We start from the raw sequence: 26659 nt of genomic DNA, 5'->3' as shown, positions 1-26659 counted from the left end.
CATTGACATGGTGGATTTTGCCTATTGCTTCCACTTCATTGACGAACTCCTCTCCATTTCCTTTGGAGTTGTTGAGGACCTTAACAGCTACCATGATTTCATCAGATAGCTTTCCTCTGAACACAGTTCCGTAAGCTCCTTGGCCCAATTCTTCCTTGAATTGGTTTGTCATCCTCTTAATAACGGCATAGGAATATCTAGCAGGCTTGAAAGATTTGTAGTCATCCAAAAATTTCTCAATCTTGGACTGATATTCTCTTTCTATTCTGTTGAATCTATGTCTGCGGTAGAATAGAATGGCTGCTACTACAAGAAAAATTGAACCCAGGACTGCCCCTGTACGTATAATACAATCTTAGTCAAGAAAACCCATCTTCCAGATAACCACAAAACCGTATATAAAATTGCAAATACACAGTCGGCTAACCTGTTGCTATGAACTTTATTGCGGACCCTGCCAAAAGAAAAGGGCATTTTTAGATTTCCATGTTCTGTACTTGTTACAAGTTCATAATAACCAAGTTCCCAATAATATTGCAGGGATTGAAAGTGGTATTTTAGTGGGCAATACATATCCAAAGATGGGATGAGAGTTAACAGATCGATGAACAGAAAACAACATACCTTTAGTTGGTTTGATTATGCCGTAGCATTCTGTTTCAGATCCAGTGGTATTGCTCTTCAATCTGCAGTACTTGCCTTCTTCTTCACAATAGCTACAGTTTGGATAGTGCCATTTCAAATGAAGAAACCTTTCCAGAGAATAGAGACTATATTCTGCAACTATTGAAATGTTATGTAGCTTGGAGCAAGACAGCAACGGAACCAAGTCTTGAAAAGAAGCATATGAAGGAATGGCGTAGACATGATGGCGAAGGTCACTTAGGCAAGAGACTGGCTGGAGTAAATAATGTTCTTTTTTTAAAGGGCAATTAAACAAGTTATAACTATAGTCAAGTTCATCCGTAAAAAAGAAGGGAGAAATATCAGAGAGATTGGAGTTAAAAAGAAGCCGTCTTGGAAGGCAAAATCCATCTAAATAACTTGCATTAATCACTTGAAAGTTGTAATCAATTGCTTGCACCAAGAGCTTCCATGAATTTGGCAGCTCCAAAACAGTATGGTTATTCTGCGAGCAAGATAAATCAAACCCAGCTGCAGGATAGCTACAGTGGAGTGGTTGCCTGCCTTTGAATCGGAACGGAAATCGGACAGGTGGGCCTTGCATCCCACACGATGATGTACTGCACTGATCATTAAGGCCTACACCATGGTGAAGGAATAAAATGGACAAGAGAAACAAGCACGCTACCATTGGTATCTATATTCTTCTCTCTTTCTACAATCTACACTACAAATGGATAAAGGTTTTGTTATACATAATCCAGATGGACTCTTTAATATAAAAAGCTTTGGATAATAGAGATAGCTCTTAACATAAGTTGAGAGAAGGGAGATTGAGGTGGTTTGGTTATGTGAAGCGTGACATACGGAGGTTACAATTAGACAAGTAGAGCACATTAGGGGTTAGAGGATAGAAAGAAAAAGAAGGAGTAGACCTAAATTGACTTGGAGGAGAGTGGTACTAGGAGTTAGGATTTAACCAAAATCGTTTAGAGTGGAGAAAGCGAATCCATATAGCCAATCTCAAATTTTTGAGATAAAATGTTAGTTGAGTTGAGTTGAGAATAAAAATATAATTATAATTAATTTAAAAAATGAATGGTATTTTTGACAAACCCAATATCCTCCCCCTCCCTTCAAATACATATATATATATATATATATATATATAAAAATACTTTTTAAAAAAGAAAAAAAAAATCTTTCTTAGTCCATATATGGGAACCCCAATACCAAGCATTCATCTTTCTTCAAAGCAGACAAAAGAAACACCTCTCTGTTCTGCCATGATTAGAGAAAGACTCATCTTTGTTTTGCTGCTTATCACCCAAATAATTTGCAATGCTACGGAAACAAATCACTGTCCTCCTTCTTCATGTGGGGATATCCACAACATTAGTTACCCTTTCCGATTACAAACTGATCCAAACCATTGCGGAATACATGGATATGAGCTTTCTTGTGAAAATAATATCACAGTGTTGAATCTATTCAGAGGAAGATACTATGTGCAGGCCATCAACTACGATAACTTCACTATCCGACTGGTGGATGATGGCATCAACCCAGATGATTGCTCCTCCATTCCTCGTTTTCCTTTAACTCCTAGCAACTTCTCGGAGGGAGATGATCGATACTTCAGATTGTATTCAATAACCATAATTAGTTTCATAAAGTGCCCAAATCCAGTGTACTCCCCATCTTACCTGAACTGTTCTACTTGCATTAATGGAGGTTCTGCTTTGAAGACATTTACTTATGCGAAGATTATAGATGAAGATACCAAGGTATCTGATTTGATGGAGTTGTGCAGCGTGGAGATGATATCTTTGCTTCCAGATGAAAAGGCTTTCGAGAACAAGGATAATAATAATATATCCTGCGTTGAAATTCACAGGCAACTTGCATATGGGTTTGAGCTTTTCTGGCGCTACTACCCTTTGCCAATCCTCCTGGACACTAATGACCACTTCAGTAAGTATTTAATATTTTCATCTATTTTTTTATAATATATAATTATTATTTATCAAATCAATTTTTCTAACAGAATATCAAATCAAAATTAGTTGTTAATGAGATAACCATATTGATTAATATATTTTTTAAAATGAATGCCGTCAGTTTCTTTTTTTTTTAAGTGTGAGCTATAAAAAATTTCACCAAAAAATTATTTATCAATAATTCTCTAACTTTGTTATCATGAAATCAATTTTGCCACTCATTTAAATTTGTATCATTTCAAATCAAATGTGATTTTAAATAAATTACAAGTCATCTACAATCAGGTAGATCGGATTTTAAATAAATCATGTTTGGATTTCTTATATGATACTATTGTTTTCTATTGATTAATGAAGGTATACATGATCTGCTGAGTGCATTGACGTATGGAATCAGTACGATCGTCAATGCAATCGAATGTAAGGTCTCTCCCCATTCATTACATGATACGTGATCATATTTAATTAATTATTTCTTTTTATTGAATGTCAACATCAGTAATTTTCCCTACATTTTCCGCAGTTGAGTACCCATCGACATTCATTGTTATTGGTAAGAACTAAGAACTTTCTTTAATGAATCTGAAAATATATCAGTATCATATTTACATATAGAGACAACATAAGAACACACGACACACATGAAAACCTTGTACTTCTATAAACGTAACTCTTGCGTTGTCTCTCTTGACTGCTTCGTAAATGCAGGAAAGTTTTTGGGTGGAAGAGCTTTGTTTGGACTTCCATTTGTAATTGCTTTTCTTGTATTCAAATGGCGAAGGAAACATCGGTCGGAATATGACACAATTGAGGAATTCCTACAAACCCATAATAACCTTTTGCCGATAAGATATTCTTACTCGGACATTAAGAAGATTACTAGAGGTTTCAAGGAAAAGTTGGGAGAAGGAGGCTTTGGTTCTGTGTATAAAGGAAAGCTTCGTAGTGGTCAATTTGCTGCAGTGAAAATATTGGATAAATCTAAAGCTGATGGACAAGATTTTATTAATGAAGTTGCTACTATTGGGAAGATTCACCATGTTAATGTGGTAAAACTAATTGGTTTTTGTGCCGAGGGATCAAGACGAGCTCTTATATATGAATTCATGTCTAAAGGATCTCTTAATAATTATATTACTTGTCATGAAGGATCCATTTCTTTAAGTTGGGAAAAACTATATGAGATATCCCTTGGAGTTGCTGGTGGCATTGAATATCTACATCGAGGTTGTGACATGCAAATCCTTCATTTTGATATCAAACCTCACAACATTCTTTTGGATGAAAATTTCACTCCAAAGATATCTGATTTTGGGATTGCTAAATTTTATCCAACCAAGGGGAGCATTCCATCTCTTACAGCTGAAAGGGGAACAGTAGGATATATGGCACCAGAGATATTCTATAGAAACAAATTCTACAAAAACATTGAACGTGTCTCATATAAAGCAGATGTGTATAGCTTTGGACAATTGGTGTTAGAAATGGCGGACAGAGAGAAGAAAGTAAATGCATTTGTTGAAAGTTTAAGTGACGTTTACAGTCCATATCGGCTTCATGACCAACTCTCTAGTGGAAACTTACCAATAGAAGATATAGAAAAGGAGGAAAATATAAAAGCTAGGAAAATGATGATAACAGGATTATGGTGCGTACAGTTTCAACCTTCTGATCGTCCTGCAATGAACAAAGTTATAGAGATGCTTGAAGGAGATTTTGAAAGCCTACAAATGCCTCCCAGGCCTGTTCTATTTCCTGCAGATTCAATGATTACGGATGGGGGAAGATTGTCATTAACATCAGATGAGTTTACAGAATCAAATAGCTTGGCTGAAAATTCGGGAGGACACATAGGAAATATTCTGCTCAGTGCAGGGGAAGGCCAACATGCCACCCGTTGAAAGAGTAGTCTTTCCATTTTAAATGGTAGAACAGAAATCTTCTTCATCTTGCATCCTTTTAAATTGCTGTAAACACTAGAGTTGATTAATGACTTGATGATAGTTTGTAATGATTCTGTTTTTAACTTGCAAGTGCAAGCTACCTTTATTTGCATCGTATTTGTGGTTCTTCTAAACCTAATGATAATGCATTTGCAGATGTTTCACTATTTGTTGGTTTTGTTTTTCCATGCAGCGATTGCTTCTTAAGCTTTAAGCTCCAATATCTAATCATCACTTCTAACATAGGTCATGTGATTTCACTTTTTGGAATAAAGCACAGGAAACTCGTGTATATGAACAAAAGAGTTTGGGTAAAAAAAAAAAAACTTATTTGAGTTAAAGCATCTTCAGAATGTGCAAATCCTTGCATGCAGAATAAGGAATAGACATATGTTTCAATAACAGTAGTAAAACAATCTAATGTTTTCTGAATTCCTTCAATGTCTACATCGCATGGTTTATAATTTTACACAATAGATCAACTTCTTGTTTATGAAACCTTCTCAATAGCAAGTGGCATAAAACTAGGCAGAGTTTTTCAGACGGTGACCACTAGTAGATTGAGAGGGGCTATGTACATCCAGGCCAGATTCTCTGACTCCAAAGTGACGGCAAGAGCTGCAAATTCGCAAAAAAAATGTTTGTTAGTGAAGCCAAAATGTGTAAGAAAAGCTCAAACTCGTTTCTCTACCCTAGCTATGAATCCATTTCCAAAATGTCCTGTCATTAGCTAGTCACCGCTGTCGAAAGTTCAAAGGTCGATGGAAGAGTGAGAGAAGTCGAGAACAACCACCAGTGAATTCAGTTGTTTTCTCAGATAAATCAACCCTTGACTGCGTAAGATAATTCAAGCAACATTAAAACTTGTGCTCTAAGTACAACATCCAAAAATTATATGTAACAGTATTATGGGAAAAATGTACTAGTTCAGCTGGAGGACATCATCAACAAAAGGAAGAATGAGCTAGCTAATGTTAAAATGCCTCAAAATACATGTGAAAATCAAATCCCAATGCCCACTTACAGATTCCTTTTGAAAATTTCGCAAACCAGACTGTTTAGAGTTTTGGAATTTGCAGCTGCTTCTTTCATTCACAAGAAGAATTGCACATTTGCATGTGAAGAATAGAAGTACTACTCCAAAAGAGAGAACCATAAGAAATTCAATAATGACAGCTGATCCAAGGGCTGCACCCACAGAATGAAATTAATCTGAGTTTACTAAATACAAAAAAATTTATGTCCTTCACTTTGCAATATTCAGTAATGCAGTGCTCATAACAAGTTATTACTTCAAACAGACGCAGTTTGACTCGATAATTCATAAAAATAAGGCAAGTTTCTAACATCTAATAGAATTAAAAATAATAAAAAAGTAATCTCAAATAAAATAAAGCAAGTTCTGGAAGAAAATTTTTAAGATTGTCACTTACTATGAACTGCCAATGAACTCATTGGCCTTTTTCGGATAAGATTTACAGAAGCCTTGACATGTAAAGGCATTGAAATATTGTCAGCACAATCTGAATAACAACCATAATGTCCCATATCATTTAATTTCAGCGTCAAAACAGCACCATTTTCTCCACCCTATCCTCCAAAAAGAAACATAAGAAAAGAAAATCAAGTCTATTAACAAATGGATGCTTAATTTAAGCAGTATATTAAAAAAAATAATAAAAGTAAAGTGTATCTTCTCACACTTTTAAACCAGATACACTAGCCTGGAATTTATATTTCTTCAGTTGTATGTCTGAAGAGGTTGCCATTGATAGCTATTCATTAGCCTCAGTTCAGTTGTATCTATAACTTCAGCTGGTAGGCTGGTTACCAAAAATCCATCATCAACTTCAACAGAAAATGCGACTATAAAGCGAGACTCTTTGCCTGAAACATACCAACAAACAGAAAATAAACTACCCAAAAGACATTTCTAACAAGTCTACCTTAATTTTAAGACCTAAAAAGTCCGCCACTTTCCCTTAAAAAAAAAAAGAGTAGATTTTTCTTAATTTCCATCTAGCTAGTTTGATTACCATTAAGAATGGAAAATTCTACCATTAAGTTGTCAGTAGAACTTCCGATTCAGATACTAATGCAATTCACTCGATTTGAAATTTATCATTTATGGATAAAGCGACTTAAACTTCAAATTAGCAAATTTAACTTTCAAAGAAGTACAATTCTCTTTAGATTTAGTATAAAATTTTTCATGTACGATCAATTCCAATGTTTAAAGAAAACATCCATATTTATACCAGGGAAGTTAAGAAGATCTGGATCTCCAACACAAAACTCAAACTTGTCTCTAGCTTTGTTAAAGATCAGTGACTCATCCTCATTGCCCTTCAATGTGATAAATTTGGGAACGTTAATAAATGGAGGATCATTGATAGGTTCCACAAAAGCTGGAACTGCTAAATCATTTATCCCATTCTTGTTGCCGGCAGAAACACGAACAGTATCATCACCACTGAAATTATCATTTCTGATTAAGGTGGGGAAAAAAGTTAATGGCACATACTAAAGACCAGACCATGAATATATAAAGTTGAGAGAGATTTATGCCACAAAAACATCAAGGAACATTGGTGCCGCTCTATTATCCTGCAAACAAAATTTAAAAGCTATAAAATGTGAATACAACTACTTCTCTACCTCCTTTCCTATTCCTATTATTTCCTTTTAATTGAAATAATTCATCTGTTTTTTTCTTACTTTTCTTAACATTAGATGGGCATTAGGTTCCAAAGTATTACACCAAGGATCAGCCATAAGCCCTTACCTTTTTACATTAGTTTTAGATGAATTGACGAAACATATACAAGAGAGTATTCCTTGGTGCATGTTGTTTGCGGATGATATTGTTTTGATAGATGAGACACGAGAAGGAGTCAATAGAAAGCTAGAGCTTTGGAGAAGTACTCTAGAATCAAAGGGTTTTAAGTTAAGTAGAACGAAGACAGAATACATGCATTGCAAGTTCAGTGAAGGCCAAACTGGTGATAGGGAAGGAGTTAATTTGAATGGAGTGATATTGTCCCAAAGTAATCACTTTAAATATCTAGGCTCAGTCCTTCAAGTAGATGGGGGATGTGAGGAGGATGTTAGTCATAGGATTAAAGCCGGATGGTTGAAGTGGAGACGTGCCACAGGAGTTTTATGTGATCGTAAAATTCCCAATAAGTTGAAAGAAAAATTTTACCGTACAGCCATACGACCGGCTATGTTATATGGTAGTGAGTGTTGGGCACTAAAAGAGTCGTATGCGTCTAAGATAAGAGTTGCAGATATGAGAATATTAAGGTGGATGAGTGGCCATACTAGACTAGATAAAGTCCGTAATGAGAGTATTAGAGAAAAGGTAGGAGTGGTGCCAATTGAAGATAAGTTGAGAGAAGGGAGATTGAGATGGTTTGGTCATGTGAAGCGTAGACATACGGAGGCTCCAGTTAGACAAGTAGAGCACATTAGGTTAAAGGATAGAAAGAAAAAAAGGGGTAGACCTAAATTGACTTGGAGGAGAGTAGTACAACATGACCTAGAAGCATTACACATTTCTGAGGATTTAACCCAAAATCGTTTAGAGTGGAGAAAGCGAATCCATATAGCCGACCCTAAATCTTTGGAATAAAGGCAGAGTTGAGTTGAGTTGAGTTGAGTTGACAATCCATGTATCGCAAAACTGTTCAATAAACCACAGATAATCAAATTTCCAAACTTAACTAATATTTAACTGCTTTATCCTTCCATTTTATCCCATGTAAATCCTTTCTACGTTGAGATGATGGTCATTTTCTTATGAGATTGTAGATTCATGAAACTTCCCTTTCACTTTAAAAAAGGAACATAAGCAAAAATCATTGACTGTATCATGGAGAAAAACTTTTTTTTAAGATCAGTAAGGGGAAGAAGGTGCTCAACTCCCTAATATGGCATTATCAGACAGGCACTCATTGGACTACTGGTCCAATGACTTCTCGAATCTAAACAATAGGATAAGTAGATAGTACCTGAGGTATTGAATTGACTGAAGTGCTAGATTCATCAAATCTACAGACCCCTCTAATGTCAAACTCTTTGCTTCATCATCTTCTTTCTTGACAGAAAATTCCCCCCAAATTGGATGCCAAAATTGCATCAGCATAGGAGACAAAAACAGAGTTCCAGAGTCTGCTCTAAGAGTGACAGAAATGTTCTCCATTGGATCAGAAGACCTAATCTCAAACCCTGAGAAACCACTGCAATGCACAAGAATCATAACATCAGAAGAGCATAAATCCAGTAAAACATCAGCCAATATAAAATTTCAAATTACTAACAACAAAAATAAAGTTTAATGAGAAATGGTGATGTACCCATATCTGGGGCTTATCATGTCCTCAGTTGCTTGCAGTTGACTTGGAGATGAAATAAACTGGGGTGGGATATTAAGAACAGAAATGTTTACAGCAGCAGAAGCAAGATTGCCATTTACGTCCGATATTGTATACATAAAAGAGTCACTCCCATAATAATTTTGATAGGGGGTATATCTAAAGAAATGTCCATCCTGTAAAAGTGAACCATAATCTGGCTGACAAATTACAATGCAAAACAGTATGTCAATTTTCCAAGCAAGCTCTTCCAAGAAATAAATCAGCAATATAAGCATAATCTCAAATGCAAACTGACGAATGTCATAATAGCTAACCATGTAAAAATAATTGCAGTTGCAGATGGAATAACATTAGGAACATGAAAATAATGTGATCCTACTATTTGCAAGAAAAGAAAAGACATTATAAAAAAACTACAATAATTGTCTTACTTTCAAAAATTCAACAATGCTTGCATTGTGTCCAGCAAAGTAATCATTTGCGAAAACATCAAAAGCAATAGACTCATCCTCCCACACAGAAATTTTATCATCGTAAGCTTTAGGAAAATATTCACCTGGAAAACATTGAAACCAGCTATCTTAGAAAAATATCAAATTTTATCCATCTAATGGAAAACAAATTACAATTTAGAGCGCCCATCATGTAGAAATGGTATAAAAAAAAAATTCTGGTATGTCCACCATGGCAATTACAAATACATCACTTCCATGCAGAAAGTGCTGAAATGTCTCATTGTCCCCCATTCAGATAACTATGTTCATGAATTTTATCTTTGATGTTCAAACAGATAAATCACTGATCTCATAATTTTATCCCACTAAATAGCCTTTACTGAATGGAGATCTTCTTACATGCAGTTGGAAAGAGGGGAAAAGAATAATAGTATGTATACAGTTAAAAGTGTGGAAAATTACCAAAATCTCCTGTGTTTACATAATCTACACCTTGCTCCTTTTTTTTCTTTTTTTTTTTTTTTTGTCAACATGCATTATATAGGTTATAATTTCTAAATTCACTTAAATTTGAGTCTCTGTGTTATTGTTCCATTGACCAACCTCTAACAGAGATGTCAAATAAAACAACTTTAGTCTATTTTTAAATGGAATATGATATATCTCCAACAAAAATGTATATCAAGAGGGTTCTTTAAATTGCCCAAGTAAGAAAACATATGTTGCCTCAAAATTATGTTTCTTGCATATATCATCCTTATAAATCCATACTCTTATTAAATTTCCTTTTACCAAAGCTGCTGCTGCACTCAAAAATCAATGCTACACATGATAATTATCATATTTTGTTGAATAAAATTTCAAAAAAGAGTTGATCACCTTAATTTGCACCTAGCACAAGCCTTTTGGCCTCCCTACTTGAGATAACATACTATCTCATGGCTTTAAAAACAAATCAAATCAGGCATTTCTACCAATTAGAAACCGATGAATATAAAGTGCTTTGTCATTTTTCATAGAATTCCAATGATAGTTTCCTATAAACCTTAAACAAACTTTAAACATCTTCAAATCACATACTAAGAGGAAAAATCAAGTTCATCTTGCTATACCAAAGACACCACCAAATCCTAAAGTATATACATTAATGATAGTTTATAGTGAAGAGAGATTACTATGTATTGATGCTGTTATAACTTACCACCATACACATTGACCCCAAAAGGGCACGGTGAGAAACGTATGCCATCAAATGAAACACACATCTCATAGGTTCCAACATCTCTAGCCATATATTGACAAGTATATGACCCATCATCATTATCTACAAACATCCCAGTCGAAAAACCAGACCTGTTGACTGAAGCAATCTCTAGTTTCAGCAGTGACTGTTGGGACAGGACAGGATTAGAAAATGTGTCCATCAATTGGACCCATATTTCATTCTCAGTAAGCTTTGGCACCTTGGGAGCAAATTTCACAACTTTTGAAAGAGATACATTAACCTCACCTACGAAAAGTGAGAAAAACTTTAGTTACATATCAAGGGAGAAACTTATAGTATGCAATTATTTGAGATTGCCACCATTATAGATCAAGCAATAAAAAATAAAACATGAAGGAAAAAAGCCAACTACACCAATGAATAACAACCACAAGTGTAAAATGAAACATTAAAATAAAAACTAAGGATTTATTGTCTTGAAGTTCAACTACACGCCTTTTGTTTTCATAAAATAAAATAAAATAAAATAAAATAAGTGACTAAATTTTACATTGTTCAATCATTCATGAGGTATTTTAAGTTACAAAGACACGAGTGCACTTTAACCTACACTTTAAAATCAAACGTGGATATTTTTTATTCATAAATTGCAGGGGTTGCCTACATGAACCCAAATGTATGCTATGATTGTATTAAGGTTTTCAAACCTGATTATTGAACAAGTAAAGGCAAAAGTGCTAAGAGTTTAAGGTTGAACAGAGTCTAATCGGTATAAATTTAAAATATATATACTATACTCAACTCAACTCAACTCAACTAAGCCTTTATCCCAAAAATTTGGGGTCGGCTATATGAATTCGCTTTCTCCACTCTAAACGATTTTGGATTAAATCCTCAGAAATATGTAATGCTTCTAGGTCATATTGTACTACTCTCCTCCAAGTCAATTTAGGTCTACCTCTTTTTTTTCTTTCTGTCCTCTAACTTAATGTGCTCTACTTGTCTAACTGGAGCCTCCGTATGTCTACGCTTCACATGACCAAACCACCTCAATCTCCCTTCTCTCAACTTATTCTCAATTGGCACCACTCCTACCTTTTCTCTAATACTCTCATTACGAACTTTATCTAGTCTAGCATGGCCACTCATCCACCTTAACATTCTCATCTCTGCAACTCTTATCTTAGACACATACACCTCCTTCAGTGTCCAACACTCACTACTGTATAACATGGCCAGTCGTATGATTGTACGGTAAAATTTTCCTTTCAAATTATTGAGAATCTTGTGATCACATAAAACTCCCGTGGCACGTCTCCGCTTCAACCATTCGGCTTTAATCCTATGACTAACATTCTCCTCACATCCCCCATCTACTTAAAGGACTGAGCCGAGATATTTAAAGTGATTACTTTGGGACAGTACCACTCCATCCAAACTAAATCCTTCCCTATCTCCAGTTTGGCCTTCAGTGAACTTGCAATGCATGTATTCTGTTTTCGTTCTACTTAACTTAAAGTCCTTTGACTCTAGAGTACTTCTCCAAAGCTCTAGTTTTCTATTGACTCATTCTTATATATATATATATATATATATATATATATATATATATATATATATATATTAATTATATATTATTAAATTAATAGTCTCTTCAAAAATAATAATAATAACAATAATAATAATAATAATGATAGTGTATTATTACAATTACTAGTTTGATATATTTTATTAATAATTGTTAAAATAAAGCTAGTTGAATTCTATATAAACTTTTTTCTTAAAAATAATTTAAATTCATGTTTGGAATTTTATTTTTTGAATAATAATAATAATAATAATATATAATTAAAAATAAGAAAAAAATTTTCACAATAATAAATTTTTATATTAGTTAAAAATAAATTTTGATATATTAAAATTTTATAGCATAATAAATAGATAAAAATTTTTATTATAAATATAAATGGTAAAAAAAAAATGATTCAAGTTTACACCAACTAGATAAATTATTCATACCCTTATTGCTAAGGAAATAGGTTGGTTTGATGAAAAAAAAAAATTCTTCTACAAGTCATGAGTTCAAGTGTCCAACACCCCCAATAGACAAGACATTTTTTTTTTTACTGAGGAAGAAAGAAACCCATTTTTAAACCCAGACCAGATCTGTCAGTGGTCTGATTCCTAGATATCCCAGTCCAGTCCTGTCCGGTTTTGAAAACCATGGATTCTAGTGCAAGTGCCAAATTAGCTTAGAATATCAAATTGTTATGAAAATTATTCTAGGATTATTTTTCTTCTCACACTAATTAAGCAAATGTGAAAAGCATAATAACATTCCAAATAATTTGCTTCTTACCCACATTTTAATATCTAAAGCATTATTAACTATAAAAATTGAAAGGGAAACATTTTTGTTCACAACCGCTAAAGGCAGAAAGGGAAAATAAAAATGACGCTAACACAAAAAAAAATCTAAAAGACTTACTATACCTGCTCTAACTTCCTTTCTGAATGAGTGACCACTCAGTAAAATATTTCCACAAAATACATATATTTCACAGATTCCACTCTTCTCAGCAGTATAAATCACATTAAAAGCACTGGCCAGAACTTCCGAGTGTCCAGCAGACTGAATAAAAGAGAAGAAGAAAAGAACGTCAGAATTCTCAACAATGACCAGAAGGAAATATATAAGTACACAACTTACAATGTTCCTTGGAACATCAGATGGTGCAGGAGAAATTTCTGTTTGGCTGATAGTAGCATAGCTGAGTTCTTGAGCAGGTCCATTCCCTATTCAAGAGATGCATGCCTCCTCGTGAACCTCTGCTAAAATTGTTCATCAAAAGGGAAGAAATTATAAATAGCAGATACCATGGATGATTGGAAAGATGCTTGGCTGCACATTATAGGAATCATTCTCCCTAACAATCTGCACTTTAATACTTCCTAGTTCAACAAAAGCAGGATATTGATAAATGTCAATCAAATAAACCAAAAACTGTGCAATTTCACCAGCAACGGAATCATTTAAACCGGATCCGTTGACAATGCTGGCTGATCCATCACAATAAACTGTTCAATTGAAACGTAAATTTGCATTTGTTTCAAAGAAATAGTAACATATATATACATAAGCACTAGAAGCATCAAAGATGAAATGACTCCAAATGATGTAGAGTTAGGGGGGGGGGGTGTGGGGGGAAGGCGTGGGAATAACACAAAACAAAATATGACAATTATTTATGGTGTATAATCAAACCTTAATTTGGCATCCTTGCCAATGGCAACAGCCATAATCAATAAATAGCAGACTAAAAATTTGTCGCATTTTAGAAAGGAAAAGGAAAAGAAGTATTGATATGAGGGGAGTAGGGTAGAGGAAGGCAAGAGCTCAACACTAGCACCATCAGATTTTCCAATAACATAATTAGCAGATATGTTGAGCATACCTATAAAGACAGTATAAGCAAATGGCATATTGGAGATGCTTCTATTATGCTTCAAATTAGATATAGTGAGCAAGAAGTTTCCTGGTTCCAATAGACTGAAAGAGAATAACTGTATTCCTGGTACCATGTCTTCAAAGTACAAATCTGCGACAGGTATAGACAGATTTGTATCTTTTTCAATAATATCAGCATCAAATTCGTATAATCCAGAAACAAGATTCCCATACTGATCTTGTTGATGAATAAAAATTTCCATTTTGGAAAATATTTGCCAAGCATTTGTCTCAAACTTCCATTTTGGCAGGCAGTTGGAAACATCCAGAGGCCCTGCAAAAAGACCGTTCAAAAAAAAAACACACATAACTTCATGCTTTTAACAAGATAAAACTAAGATTATATGTTGGTTCACGTCAAGCAGAATCAACAGCAACATTTTCAACTTGGGCTTGGGAGTTGTACCAGAAACACAATTTGGATACAAAGAAATACTAATGAGTTTTCTAGATTTTACCCTTCTCTTCCCCAGTATAAATTATGCATTTCTCAATGAAATTTGTTATGTGTCATATAGAAACTGATAAGACAGAGTAAGAGAGTTCCTCAAAATTCACAGAAATAATGCAACTGTTTATGGCATTGTAACGAGAATGGACTTCAAGACAATGTAGAGTTATGCATTGTAAGTTTATAATATACCAATTGATTTCATCAATTTCAACATCTTCAGAAAGAAAGACCTAACTGAGTAAGTAATGAATTGATGAAAAACCAACTCTTATTTGCAAAATTAATCCCTCTAAATACAAGTTATGAACAAATGAGGAGCTACAGCACAATCACCTGGATTCACCTTCAATGGAAGTGGACAGCCATTCAAGGTTTGATTTCCTCCTTTCACATGCAATAGACGGTTTCCAGCTTTTGCCACAATAAACTCAATGTTAATAAAACCAAGCTCATTCCAGCCAATATGAGTGATGTTTAGCACATTAGCAAGGGAACCATTTGCATAAAGTGCACACAATGTAAAATTATAGGGATGCAATTCTTCACGAGTTGAAGAAACATTATTCCCAAATGCATCTCTAGGAGCAATAAAAACTGTAGCTCTCTCCCCAACTTCAAACTCGTTTAAAAATCCCATCCATGAAGCTATGCAGACAGATGGATAAATTTTACCTTGAATCGGAATTAGCAACTGCAGTTAGTATGCATCTTTACATGTACTTGACAATATAAAAGTCCTTGAAAAATATATATCAGTCAATAATAACATTTCACAAAGAGATGATTTGCAAAGCATTATAATACTGAGCAATAGCACAAGTGTTAAAACAAACAATAGCACTTCACCAATAATTTAACATGATTACATTTTACATATGCTTGCAAAAAAAATTCAGCTTTCCTTAATTAAAAAACAGCAAGTAAAGCCAAAATAATTAAAATAACGAATTGCCTTCACTTACTAATCATTCCCAGGGAAAACGTTTATCATAAATCAAGTTCTACCTTAGACGCGAAAATAGAAGTTAAATGCTAAAAATTGCATATTAGGACCTGGCACAGTTTCGAAATGGAGAGATGAATCAAATACTTTGAAAGAGTCATCATTGATAAAGACATTAAAAACCCCAACCCTGATTGGAGTGAAGAGAATTCTCCAGGTACTGGTATCCCCTGCAGTATCCAGGAAAACCCCAGACACAAAAGAATTATTTCCTCTCTTCCCATTAACTGTAAGGGTAGGATTGAAAGCACTTTTATCAAGTGAAACATTTCCTTTACTGTCAAACTCTCCCAGTACTATGATCTTTATGGCTGCTGTATCCCCAGCTTGGAATTTGTTGTTGTCATTTAACCAACTGAAAGCGAAATTTGGAACTTGTGCTTTATCTGCGAGAGATTAAAGGATTTCAAGTTTCTTCATCACAAATTTTGAAACAAGTGGTAATCATAGGATACCTGAGGTTGATGATTCAAATGCAAGGGAGGAGAGGGAAAGGAAACCCAGGAGGGAAATGAGAGTACTACATAAGCGAACTTGAATTGCCATAATTGATTGAGAGAGAAAGAACCTGAAACTCGCATTTGCATGGAAAGATTAAACCTTTGAAAGTGATGATGCTTATCGATTGGACTGATTTCGGAGCAGTTATCGACGGTTACCAACCGTTGAGAACGTGGGTCGTAGTGTTTGGTTTTTTTTTTTTTCCCTTAAAACTGGATTATACATCCAATTCGCTCTATTTTCAATTTTTTTTCTAATTTAATATAAAATTTCAATTTAAATTTAATTTAATTCAAAATTTAAAAAAAAATTAAACTTCTTAATATTTAAAATTAAATTAAAAAATTAAAAAAATTAACTTCAAAATTAAGAAATTAATTTTTTTTAATCATGAAATGTAATCCTTAATTTTTAATTTTTGAATAAAATTAAATTTAAATTTTTAATAAATTTAGATAAAAAATAAAAAATAAATTAAATTGAACGAGCATATTCATTTAAAAATTATTTATTATTTTTAATTAAAATAAAATTTTAAAAAATATATATATAAAGAGCAACAATTGGTTACAGCACCAGGTCATTTATGTATAATGATTTTCTTGTTGGTGTCACGGATCTTGGCAATGTAGAAGAAACAAATAGAGAAGACCAAAGAGCAAAGAACGCGAACTTGCGAGCGTGAAACCGAAGGCTTCAAATCCTAGGCCGCTAAGAAATTGAAAGAGGAATCTAAAAAGGAAAGAAAAAGACCACTAGTGATGGAAAGCCAAGGGCTCCAATTTTGTTTTTCAGTTTTTTATTTTGTTTAGGGTTTTGATCTTCTACTTGAATCTTAATGTTTTGGTTTGGTGTTTTGTTCCTTTGTTTGAATATGGCATTTTGATTTTGGACATGTTTTGTAAGGAGGAAATTAGTCGGAAGGGGAAAAAGTTAAAATAAGTAAAAAAAAAATAAAGTAAAAGATGAATTCCCTCATTTTGTAAAAAAGAAAAGAAAAAAAAAAAGAAAAGAATTGTAGAATTATGTGGAAAAGTGGGGAAAATAATTTTTATTTTTTTGTTTTTCTCTTTATTCTTTTTTCCCTCTAATAATTATTTTATAATATAATTTTATTTATTTAAAATACACGTATTAGTAAAAATATAAAAAAATTCACTCATCACTTTTCTTTCTATCAAAACATGAAAAATAATTAAATAATTTTCTTTACTTACAAAAAATTTTATAAGAAAAATAATAATTTCCTTTTTCATAAAAATTTTACTTTTCATATAATTCCAACCACTTTATTTTCCTATAAAACAAATCCTTAATGTTTTTAGGATTTAAGGAGAAGTTTGATCTTCCGACTATTTTGCTAGAATTGGAATTTTGCTTTTTTTTTTTTTCGATTGAATTGGAATAGAGCTCTTGGAAAGGATGGATAGATGGAAGAATCTCGAGGGAGAGGTTGATCTAGGTTTACTATAATGGTGTGTTGTTCTCCATTTTTTTAAAAAATTTTTTATTTTAATTAAAAATAATAAATGATTTTTAAACTTTAAAAATTAGAGAAATAATATTTGATTATTAAAAAATATAATATTTTATTAGAGCATGACTAGTTGAATTGAACTTAATGAAAAAGTTGTGGTTTAATTAGGCCAAAAACCACAACTTTGGAAAATATTTCCATTGAGCATGGCTAGCTGATCTTGTTGATGTATAAAAATTTCCATTTTGGAAAATATTTGCCAAGCATTTGTCTCAAACTTCCATTTTGACAGGCAGTTGGAAACATCCATAGGCCCTGCAAAAAGACAGCTCAAAAGAGTAAAAAAAAAAAAAAAAAAAAGAAGGTAGAAGGAGAAGAAGAAGAAGAAAACAATATAACTTCATGCTTTTAAAAAGACAAAACTTAAGATTATATGTTGGTTCATGTCAAAAAGAATCAACAGCAACATTTTCAACATGGGCTTGGGAGTTATTTTGTACCAGCAACACAATTTGGATATATTAGAATTATGACTCAAAATTCTAATGGGATTTGGAGATAGATCTTTTCCTGATTTAAAGAGATATCTTTTTATTCCTCAATAAGATAGAGGAATATTTCCTATAATGAGTAGAACTCTTATTTTAGTGTTATTCCTAAATTGGGACTCCTAATCAGATTATGATTAAGGAAATTAACTTTATAAATAGAAGAATAATGAAAAATGTTATTTGGCTTTTGCCCATTGAAGATAATGGCTTTCAGCTCATGGAGTGAGGCTGTCGCCCATTGTAGAAAGGGCTTTGCTAATTACTATGGATTTGGCTCTGCCCATTGATGAGGGGTTTTTGCCCATTGCAGTGAAGAGAGGTTTCGGCCTAAGGTGGAGAAAGGACATAGAATTCAAGAGGAAGAGATTCTTGTCTATCAGTGAGAGGGCTCTTGCCCATATAATTGAAGGCATCCTTTATGATGTAGTATTGTAACAGTAAATATATTGAATTATGTCTAAAAGAGACTAAGATGGACTAACTAATATATTTACTATGAGTAGTTTGATGTTGTATTGATTCTCTTGGGTATAATTGGGTTGATGGGTAGTATAGCTATGACATTGTAATGATGATCTATTATTGTTAATAGTGAAAGATGGCATGCCCGCGGATGTAGCCTTATATTGAGAGGGTGAACCACGTAAATATTGATGTTTTGTATGTTTGCTTTATAGCTTACACGCTTTCGTGATACACAACAAATTGGTATCGGAGCATGGGGATGATCTTGGTGAGTTTGGTTGAAGGTAGAGCTGTTTCGACATGTAGAAAATCACACATGCAATAATGGTGATAGTGGACAGTTGAATTTACGGTGTAGCTCTTGATGCAAAATCAAGATGGTTGATGACGTGAAGATTTTTTTTTTGAAAAATAAAGCAAGGTACATCCAAGTTGAAGATTGACGAGATTGATGATTTGAAGGGTTCAAGCTCAAGCATTGAGATTTGATTATTTGATGACACCCAAGAATTTAAGGTATGTAATGGTTGATGGATTTTGAGTCAAGGTGGAGAATGTTAGAATTATGATTCAAAATCCTAATGGGATTTGGAGAGAGATCTTTTCCTAATTTGAGTGGGAAAAATATTCCTCAATAGGATAGAGGAATATTTCCTATAATGAGTAGAACTCTTATTTTAGTGTTATTCCTAAATTAGGACTCCTAATCAGATAAGGATTGAGGAAATTAACACTATAAATAGAAGAATGATGGAAAAAGATTATTTGGCTTTTGCCCATTGAAGAGAGTGGCTTTCAGCTCATAGAATGAGGTTGTCGCCCATTGTAGAGAGGACTTTACCAATTGCTATGGATTTAGCTCTACTCATTGATGAGGGCTTTTGCCCATTGCAGTGAAGAGAGGCTTCGGCCTAAGGTGGAGAAAAGACATAGAATTCAAGAGGAAGGATTCTTGTCCATTGGTGAGAGGGCTCTTGCCCATATAGTTGAAGGCACCCTTTGTGGTGTAGTATTGTAATAGTAAATATATTGGATTATGTCTAGAGGAGATTGAGAATGATTAACTAATATATTTACTATGAGCAATTTGATGTAGTATTGATTCTCTTGGGTGTAATTGGATTTAAGGGTAGTATAGCTATGAGCTTGTAATGATAATCTATTATTATTGATAGTAGAAGATGGCATGTCTGTGGATGTAGCCCTATGTTGAGAGGGTGAACCACGTAAATATTGGTATTTTATGTGTTTGCTTTGTTTATTTATAGTTTACACGCTTCCGCGATACACAACATGATACAAAGAAATACTAATGAGTTTTCTAGATTTTACCCTTCTCTTCCCCAGTATAAATTATCCATTTCTCAATGAAATTTGCCATATAGAAACTGATGAGACAGATTCCATCTCGTGGCCTGGACCTTTCAACTTTTTGATCAAGTTAGTCCTAGACTTCACTTACAAATTTAAATTAATCCTATTTCAACAATTGTTGGTGTCACAGACTGGCTCCTTTCTATGCAAAAAAAAATAAATAAAATAAATAAAAAAAAATCACAACAATTGGTTACAGCAATAGGTCATTTTTGTATAATGATTTTCTTGTTGACAATGTAGAAGAAACTAATCAAGAAGACCAACAGCCGAGAGCAAAGAACATGAACCTACGAGCATGAAATCGAAGGCTCCAAATCCCAGGCTGCTAAGAAATTGGAAAAGGAATCTATAAAGGGAAGAAAAAGACCACTACTGATGCAAAGCCCAAGAGCTCCAATTTTGTTTTTCAGTTTTTGATTTTGTTTAAGGTTTTGCTCTTCTACTTGAATCTTAATGTTTTGGTTTGGTGTTTTGTTCCTTTGTTTGAATATGACATTTTGATTTAGGGCATGTTTTGTAATAAGGAAAATCAGAAGGAAAATAGTAGGGGAGGGAAAAATCTTAAAATAAGTAAAAAAATTAAAAAAAATAAAACATTTTGTAATAAAGAAAAAGAAAGAAAAGAATTGTAAAATTATGTGGAAAAGAGTAGAAAATAATTTTAATTTTTTTTATTTTTCTCTTTGTTCTTTTTTCCCTCTAATAATTATGTTATAATATAATTTTATTTATTCAAAATGCACATGTTAGTAAAAATGTAAAAAATTCACTCATCATTTTTCTTTCGAAAATAGATAAATCACCTCTTTTATTTATAGAAAAATTTATAAGGAAAATAATAATTTCTATTTTCATATAAATTTTACTTTATAATTTCATCCACTTTATTTTCCTTGGCTTTTCTGTCCTACAAAACAAATCCTTAATGTTTTGAGCTTTTGAGGAAAAGTTGGATGTTCCGACTATTTTGCTTGGATTGGAATTGGGCTTTTCCTTTTTTCCCTCTTTTTTTTGAATGAATTGGAACAGAGCCTTTGGAAAGGATACATAAATGAAATAATCTGGAAGGAGAGGTTAATCTACGTTTGCTATAATGGTGTTATTGTTGTTCTCCATTTTTTTTTAATTTTTATTTTAATGAAAAATAATAAATGGTTTTTGAACTTTAAAAAATTAGAGAAATAATATTTTATTAGAGCATGGCTAGTTGAATTGAACTTAATGAAAAAGTTGTGGTTTAATTAGGCCAAAAACTTAAATTTGTCATATTGAAACTTTCCCAAAAGGTTGTGATTGCTTTTATAATTGTTAAGAATATATGTTTAATTAAAAATTTTGAGAATTGGAAAGAATCGATTTAGGAAATTCTTAATTGCACATTAGAGGGACTTGATTGTTTCATTACTTGTGCAAATGGAATATTTTCTCTCAAAGGATAATGCCAGATCAGCTTGCTTCCATTCATAAATTTATAGGCTATTTTAGATTCTATTTGTTTTATGAAAATATATTTTTTATATTTTCTAATATTTAGAACATTAAAAAGAATTGGCCAATAAAAAATATATTCTTGATTAAAGGAAAACTATGTCATTTTTCATTGCTTAAATTTTGATAATCTTTATTGAAATGTGAAAATACTTATAATACATGAAATAAACACATATCATTAATTTAACATTATAATTAAGTAATGAAAAATATTTTCATGAAAAATATTTTTGTAGAAAATATTTTCCATAAAAAATATTTTTCATATACAAGTTATTTTCCGTGAAACAAACGGAGCCTTAAACTTTTTTCTCATTTAAGCTTTGTAATTGAGACTCAAATTGCAATCCAACTATGTAGTTCACGATTATAAGCATGTAATTATATAGTTGACTAATGAAATAAGTATGGCAGAGATCTTAGGGTTGTATGAATATGGGTTAAAACCCATGTATTTGAATCCATAAGTTAGATTTTTAATTTGTCTTCATTATTATCAGAGCCCTAATATTTATTTCTTAGTCTTTCACGCGTTTATAACATGCTTTTATGAGTTAGAATAAATTTATACAAGTTTTAGAATTATATGGTTCAAGCTCTAGAATTTTAAATCTGATCAAGAGGCATACTTTAGGCCTTTATATCTTGGTTTATATTTCTGTGCAATATTGATACCATTAAAAGTAGAAAAAGAAAAAAAGAAAGTTCTTTCAAATAGTATATTGCATGTTCCATTTTGATTAAACATGTTTACATATAAATAATGTATAATTTACGTAATATTATTTAAATAATATTATATTATTGCATTTAAAAATATTGTTTCATTGATTTAATTTTTCAAATGAAAGTACATTTCTTTGTTTTATTTTGCTTTTTATTTATAATTTTTTCATAATTATTCGAGATATTAATATAAGTTTATGCTAATAATGATTTATTTTGACATTTTATATATTCTTAATTCATTTTATACATGCCTCTTAATAATTTGTATAATATTGAACTTATATTTTCTATATTATAATTGGTTAATATTAATTCAAAACATAAAAATATTAACAATTTAAATAATAAAATTAAAAACTAAAAAATCGACGTACTTTTTGCACGGGCATTTAACGAGTTAAGTTAAATGGCACATTTTTATAAGTCATTTTTTGCCACATGGCGATTTTTGAAGAAGCCCTTTTATGTCACATGGCCCACTTTTGTAAACGGACTTTTGAAGAATCGACGTACTTTGGCATGTGAATTTTATTAATTTTTAATATTTAATATTTAAATATTTATTATACTTATATTTATAATTAATATTAATAAATTATAATACAATAAATAAATTTTAATATTATATAAATTTTTAAAAGACACATCCCTAAAATGCATTAAGAATATATAAAATGTTAAAAGAAATATTTATTATTATATACTTACATTAATATCTCAAATAATTAAAAAATATATAAATAAAAAGTGAAATAAAACATAAAAAAATATACGTCCATTGAAATTTTACATATAATATTATCAATTAATAAATTGTATTATTTTCTAATTTGTATGCTTAAAGTAGATTGAAAAAAATTTTGAGAATTGAATAAGCAATTAAAAATATTTTTTGAGTGCAGTAATATAAAATTATTTAAAATAATTTTATGTAAATTATACATTAATTATATATAAATAGGTTTAATGTAGGAGATATTTAAGTGGATAATGTTATAATAATTATGCAAAATTCTCTCCAAAAGTGAAGGCATGTTTGGAATGGTAACTATGATATAAATTTCATATTTATTTGAAATCAATTACAATAATTTATTATTTTTTATAAAATGGAAAGATATTTCATTAATTAAAAATAAAATATAAAAAGTTAAGTATAAATTACATAAAATATTTTTACATAAATGAATTTATAAAAAAAATAATATAATTTTTTTTTTAATAATGCATGTCCTAAAGGCCTTAAATTTTTAAAAATTAAAATTTTAAAGAAAATAATAATTTAAATAATAAAAATTAAGATAATAATATCAATAATAATGATATATTTGAATATTCACACTAAATACCTGCGCTATGCACAAATTCAATAGAAATCAACTTTTTTAATATATCTAATATAATGTTATTATTTCACTTTTTATTAAAATTACTTAATATTTTTTTATAATTTGATCATTAATATTTATAGAATGTAACTATGATACTTTCACTTGAATATTTTATTTTTAACATTTATGTATCCGATTTAGATTTTCAATAAAATTGCTTCCCTATCAATTTTGTAATATATTTTCTATAAAAAGAACAAATTAGTCAATATATATAATTTAAATATATCATCATTCGTAAAAATAAATAAATAAATAAATAATCCTAAAATATTTAAATTTAATTGAATAAATATATCCATATATTTGTAAATTTTAGCTATAATTATAGTGTTAAGCTAAATTATTTTTATTTTAAATGATAAAAACAATTATGATAATTAAATGATAATGAATATTATGACAAAAAAGTTAAGTTTTGAGAATTGAGATAATAATTTTTAAAAGAAACAATAAAACTAACACAACAAATTAAAAGAAAACTTCAGAGTACTTAGTTGAAAAAAAGAATGCTTAGTGAAAAAACAATGCTCGGTAAGATAAAAAAATTCAATATCAAATTTAATTTCATCAATAAATAATTTTAATTAAAAATATTACACTTGGCCATTAAAATTAGCAGTTTTGAAAACATATGTTGTTGAATGCTGTAAGTCTTCCATTGGCATATGTTCATTCAATGGCCCTGACAATCCGTTGGCTAATTTTCTTTAAATTAATGGCACCAATTAATATTTATTATTATTATTACTATTATTAATGGTGATATATAGCAAATAATATTTTTATATAAATAAATTTATGAAAAAAATAATATAAAAAATTTTAAATAATGTATTTAATTATAAATGTTTTAATTTTGAAAAAATTAAATTAAAAAAAAATAATAATTTAAATCATTAAAAATTAAGGTAATGATGTCAATAATAATAATTAAAATAAATAAATAATTAGCATAAAAGAGAGTTTTATACTCATTTTTTTTTTATGGATGATAACAGGTAATAAATTTTTTAAGGAAAATTCTTATGACCATTTGTTTTGCTGTGCATTCTTTATAGAATGAGATTTGGGCTGTATCTTTAATTAGTTGGCAATGATATCCATTTTCCTTCGACCCAGCCCAAGCATAGGAAGGTCCATATATTTTTCAATCCCGTTTGAAATTGCTTACTGAGGGTCAACTTAATATTTCAACTCATTGTTTGGGTTTTACACAGTGAATAAGAATTTAATTCGAAAATTAAATTAATAAAATTTTCTTTTAAATTAATTTTAACTTAAAAAGAATTGCAATTCATAAATTAATGAAGAACTTTTTGTAGAGTGGCACGATTAAAACCCGAACTCACGTTTTAAAATGACTCAAATTTTAATAAGTTATCACGAAAATCATGCTCATACAAATTATAAAAAATATAAAATTTAATGTGACTCGGCGTAAGTTTAATCTATCAAATAAATTCATTCTAAAAGATAAAATAATTATAACCACTAATTATTTTTTCCACCCCTTACATGTCACTCAATTAAAACTCATGAAATTCAATAAATTTCTCCACTTCGTGAGATCTTCATAATATAATGGCTAATCAACTACTTATATATATAGATCGCTAAAATTTAATTTTTTTGGGACTTTATATTAAATTTCATAGTTTAAATTCTGCTTAACTTCTTATTTTATTTCTTTTTAAATTAAATTTTGTACTTTCTAATTTCAATTGGACTGAACTCTAACATAAATGAATGTGCAAGAAAAGTTGAAGATTCTGCTAAATACAATAGGATATTTGGCAATTGAAATTAAATTATCAAAATAAAAAGTTGTGGATAAAATTAAAAATGCACCAACACGTGCATGATACTATTGTTTTTAATTGATCAATGAAGGTATAAGTGTTCTGAGGTATGTATTCACCAATGGAATCGGTGACATAGTCTATACAATTGAATGCAAGGTCTCCCTTCATTTACGGTATAGCTAATCATTGATTTGCACATTGAATTTTTATTTAACTAAAATTAAGTGAATTTCAATTAATTAAATTATTTATTTTGATAAAAAAATTAATTATTATATTAATTTATAGAGTAATATGTATTGATTTAATAGTAATATCTGAAAGTAGATTTTTGACAAGTTTTGCAAAAGTAACTGATTAAAATTTGCATTTGGTTGAGATTAGCAAATTAAAATTGCACATCTGAAATTAGTTAGCTAATTTTTATTCTAATAAAATTAGACACTAGCAAGCCAAAATTGTTTTAAAAACCTTAAGAGAAAGGTGAAAATATTTAAAAATTTCTTATCTAGGTCTGATCCATCATGGATTCAGAATATAAACATGTGAGATCAACTTATTTAATAGGCGGGTTTCACTGTATATATTGTATCTTGATTCCATAGTAAATTAGATTTAGATAAAAAGAATTCTTCAAAGTAAGGATTTGGTAGTTCAAATTTAGCAAAATTTCTTTCTTTATCATTTAAATTAAGCCTATTAAAATAAACACTAAGAATCTATCTCGCGTCTTCTTTTGACTTTCATTGATCCTATTGATCATCTTGTGCTGGAAAACTCTTTAAAACCTAGCAAAATTTACAAAGTAACTACCATATACTTTGCATAAAATGTTAAATAAATGACATTTGGTTTTACTATTATCAAAATCAAGCTATTTACACTATGGGTTAACATCTACATTAAGGTTGAGACATCCCAATCCCCATTTTGACATCAAGACATTCTTCCTTATGAAAACTCGAAACCAGAAATTCCTGTGTGCACACATTTTATTTTGTAGGTGTGTGTGTGGGGTAAACTATTTGATTTTTGAGATAAGAAATTAATGAACATCAGATTTAGAAATTAAGAAGAAAAAATAAAAGAAGGTGAGTGGAAACACCATATTCGCTTTCTAGGAAGGAACACATGGCTCTAGTCTATGGGAAGAAATCATTTAGTCGTCAAAGTAAATGCAAAACAGTACAAGTCAAGTGAAGGAAATTATTAGGTGGAGATAAAAGCAAAAAAACAAGAAATCATTATTATTTCGTTGAAAGTACTTTTTGAATGGTCTCT

General features: G+C 30.9%; 3 protein-coding genes across 3 annotated transcripts; 1 reads left to right on the top strand and 2 right to left on the bottom strand.

Annotated features, from left to right (window-relative positions):
* Positions 1 to 21: 21 nt before the first annotated feature.
* LOC131182990 (putative RING-H2 finger protein ATL21A) lies at positions 22 to 1315 on the bottom strand. Its single transcript, XM_058152573.1, has 4 exons — positions 625 to 1315; positions 428 to 454; positions 185 to 336; positions 22 to 87 (listed from the first exon to the last, which is right to left on the bottom strand). Exons 1-4 carry the CDS (start codon positions 1313 to 1315, stop codon positions 22 to 24), a joined length of 936 nt encoding a protein of 311 aa, XP_058008556.1.
* A 483-nt stretch (positions 1316 to 1798) lies between these two features.
* LOC131182988 (rust resistance kinase Lr10-like) lies at positions 1799 to 4808 on the top strand. The gene is made up of 4 exons (XM_058152564.1): positions 1799 to 2598; positions 2982 to 3044; positions 3148 to 3177; positions 3252 to 4808. The coding sequence occupies exons 1-4, from the start codon at positions 1842 to 1844 to the stop codon at positions 4523 to 4525; spliced, it is 2124 nt and encodes a 707-aa protein (XP_058008547.1). The 5' UTR covers positions 1799 to 1841; the 3' UTR covers positions 4526 to 4808.
* A 103-nt stretch (positions 4809 to 4911) lies between these two features.
* LOC110643921 (protein GAMETE EXPRESSED 2) lies at positions 4912 to 16303 on the bottom strand. The gene is given in 18 exon segments (XM_058143836.1): positions 4912 to 5105; positions 5107 to 5185; positions 5306 to 5400; positions 5592 to 5755; positions 6001 to 6157; positions 6207 to 6454; positions 6826 to 7055; positions 8581 to 8808; positions 8926 to 9143; positions 9378 to 9502; positions 10603 to 10911; positions 13120 to 13258; positions 13337 to 13422; positions 13504 to 13704; positions 14082 to 14408; positions 14922 to 15260; positions 15642 to 15977; positions 16047 to 16303. Coding segments are annotated over 18 exon segments (3420 nt in total). The 5' UTR covers positions 16138 to 16303; the 3' UTR covers positions 4912 to 5057.
* Between the last annotated feature and the right edge of the window lie 10356 nt (positions 16304 to 26659).

The sequence above is a fragment of the Hevea brasiliensis genome, chromosome 1 (genome assembly GCF_030052815.1).
Source record: "Hevea brasiliensis isolate MT/VB/25A 57/8 chromosome 1, ASM3005281v1, whole genome shotgun sequence".
Lineage (NCBI taxonomy): Eukaryota > Viridiplantae > Streptophyta > Magnoliopsida > Malpighiales > Euphorbiaceae > Hevea > Hevea brasiliensis.
Note: the sequence above shows the minus strand (reverse complement) of the source record. Positions and strands in the feature narration are given on the sequence as shown.

What these genes read in the sequence shown, in the direction of transcription:
- LOC131182990 (XM_058152573.1), bottom strand. Translation starts at nt 1,315, where the DNA reads ATGGTAGCGTGCTTGTTTCTCTTGTCCATTTTATTCCTTCACCATGGT. An exon ending in CATAATCAAACCAACTAAAG is followed by an intron (nt 455 to 624) that starts GTATGTTGTTTT and finishes TTCTTTTGGCAG; the next exon opens with GGTCCGCAATAAAGTTCATA. An exon ending in AATAAAGTTCATAGCAACAG is followed by an intron (nt 337 to 427) that starts GTTAGCCGACTG and finishes TTATACGTACAG; the next exon opens with GGGCAGTCCTGGGTTCAATT.
- LOC131182988 (XM_058152564.1), top strand. Translation starts at nt 1,842, where the DNA reads ATGGGAACCCCAATACCAAGCATTCATCTTTCTTCAAAGCAGACAAAA. An exon ending in GGACACTAATGACCACTTCA is followed by an intron (nt 2,599 to 2,981) that starts GTAAGTATTTAA and finishes TGATTAATGAAG; the next exon opens with GTATACATGATCTGCTGAGT. An exon ending in ATCGACATTCATTGTTATTG is followed by an intron (nt 3,178 to 3,251) that starts GTAAGAACTAAG and finishes AGACAACATAAG; the next exon opens with AACACACGACACACATGAAA.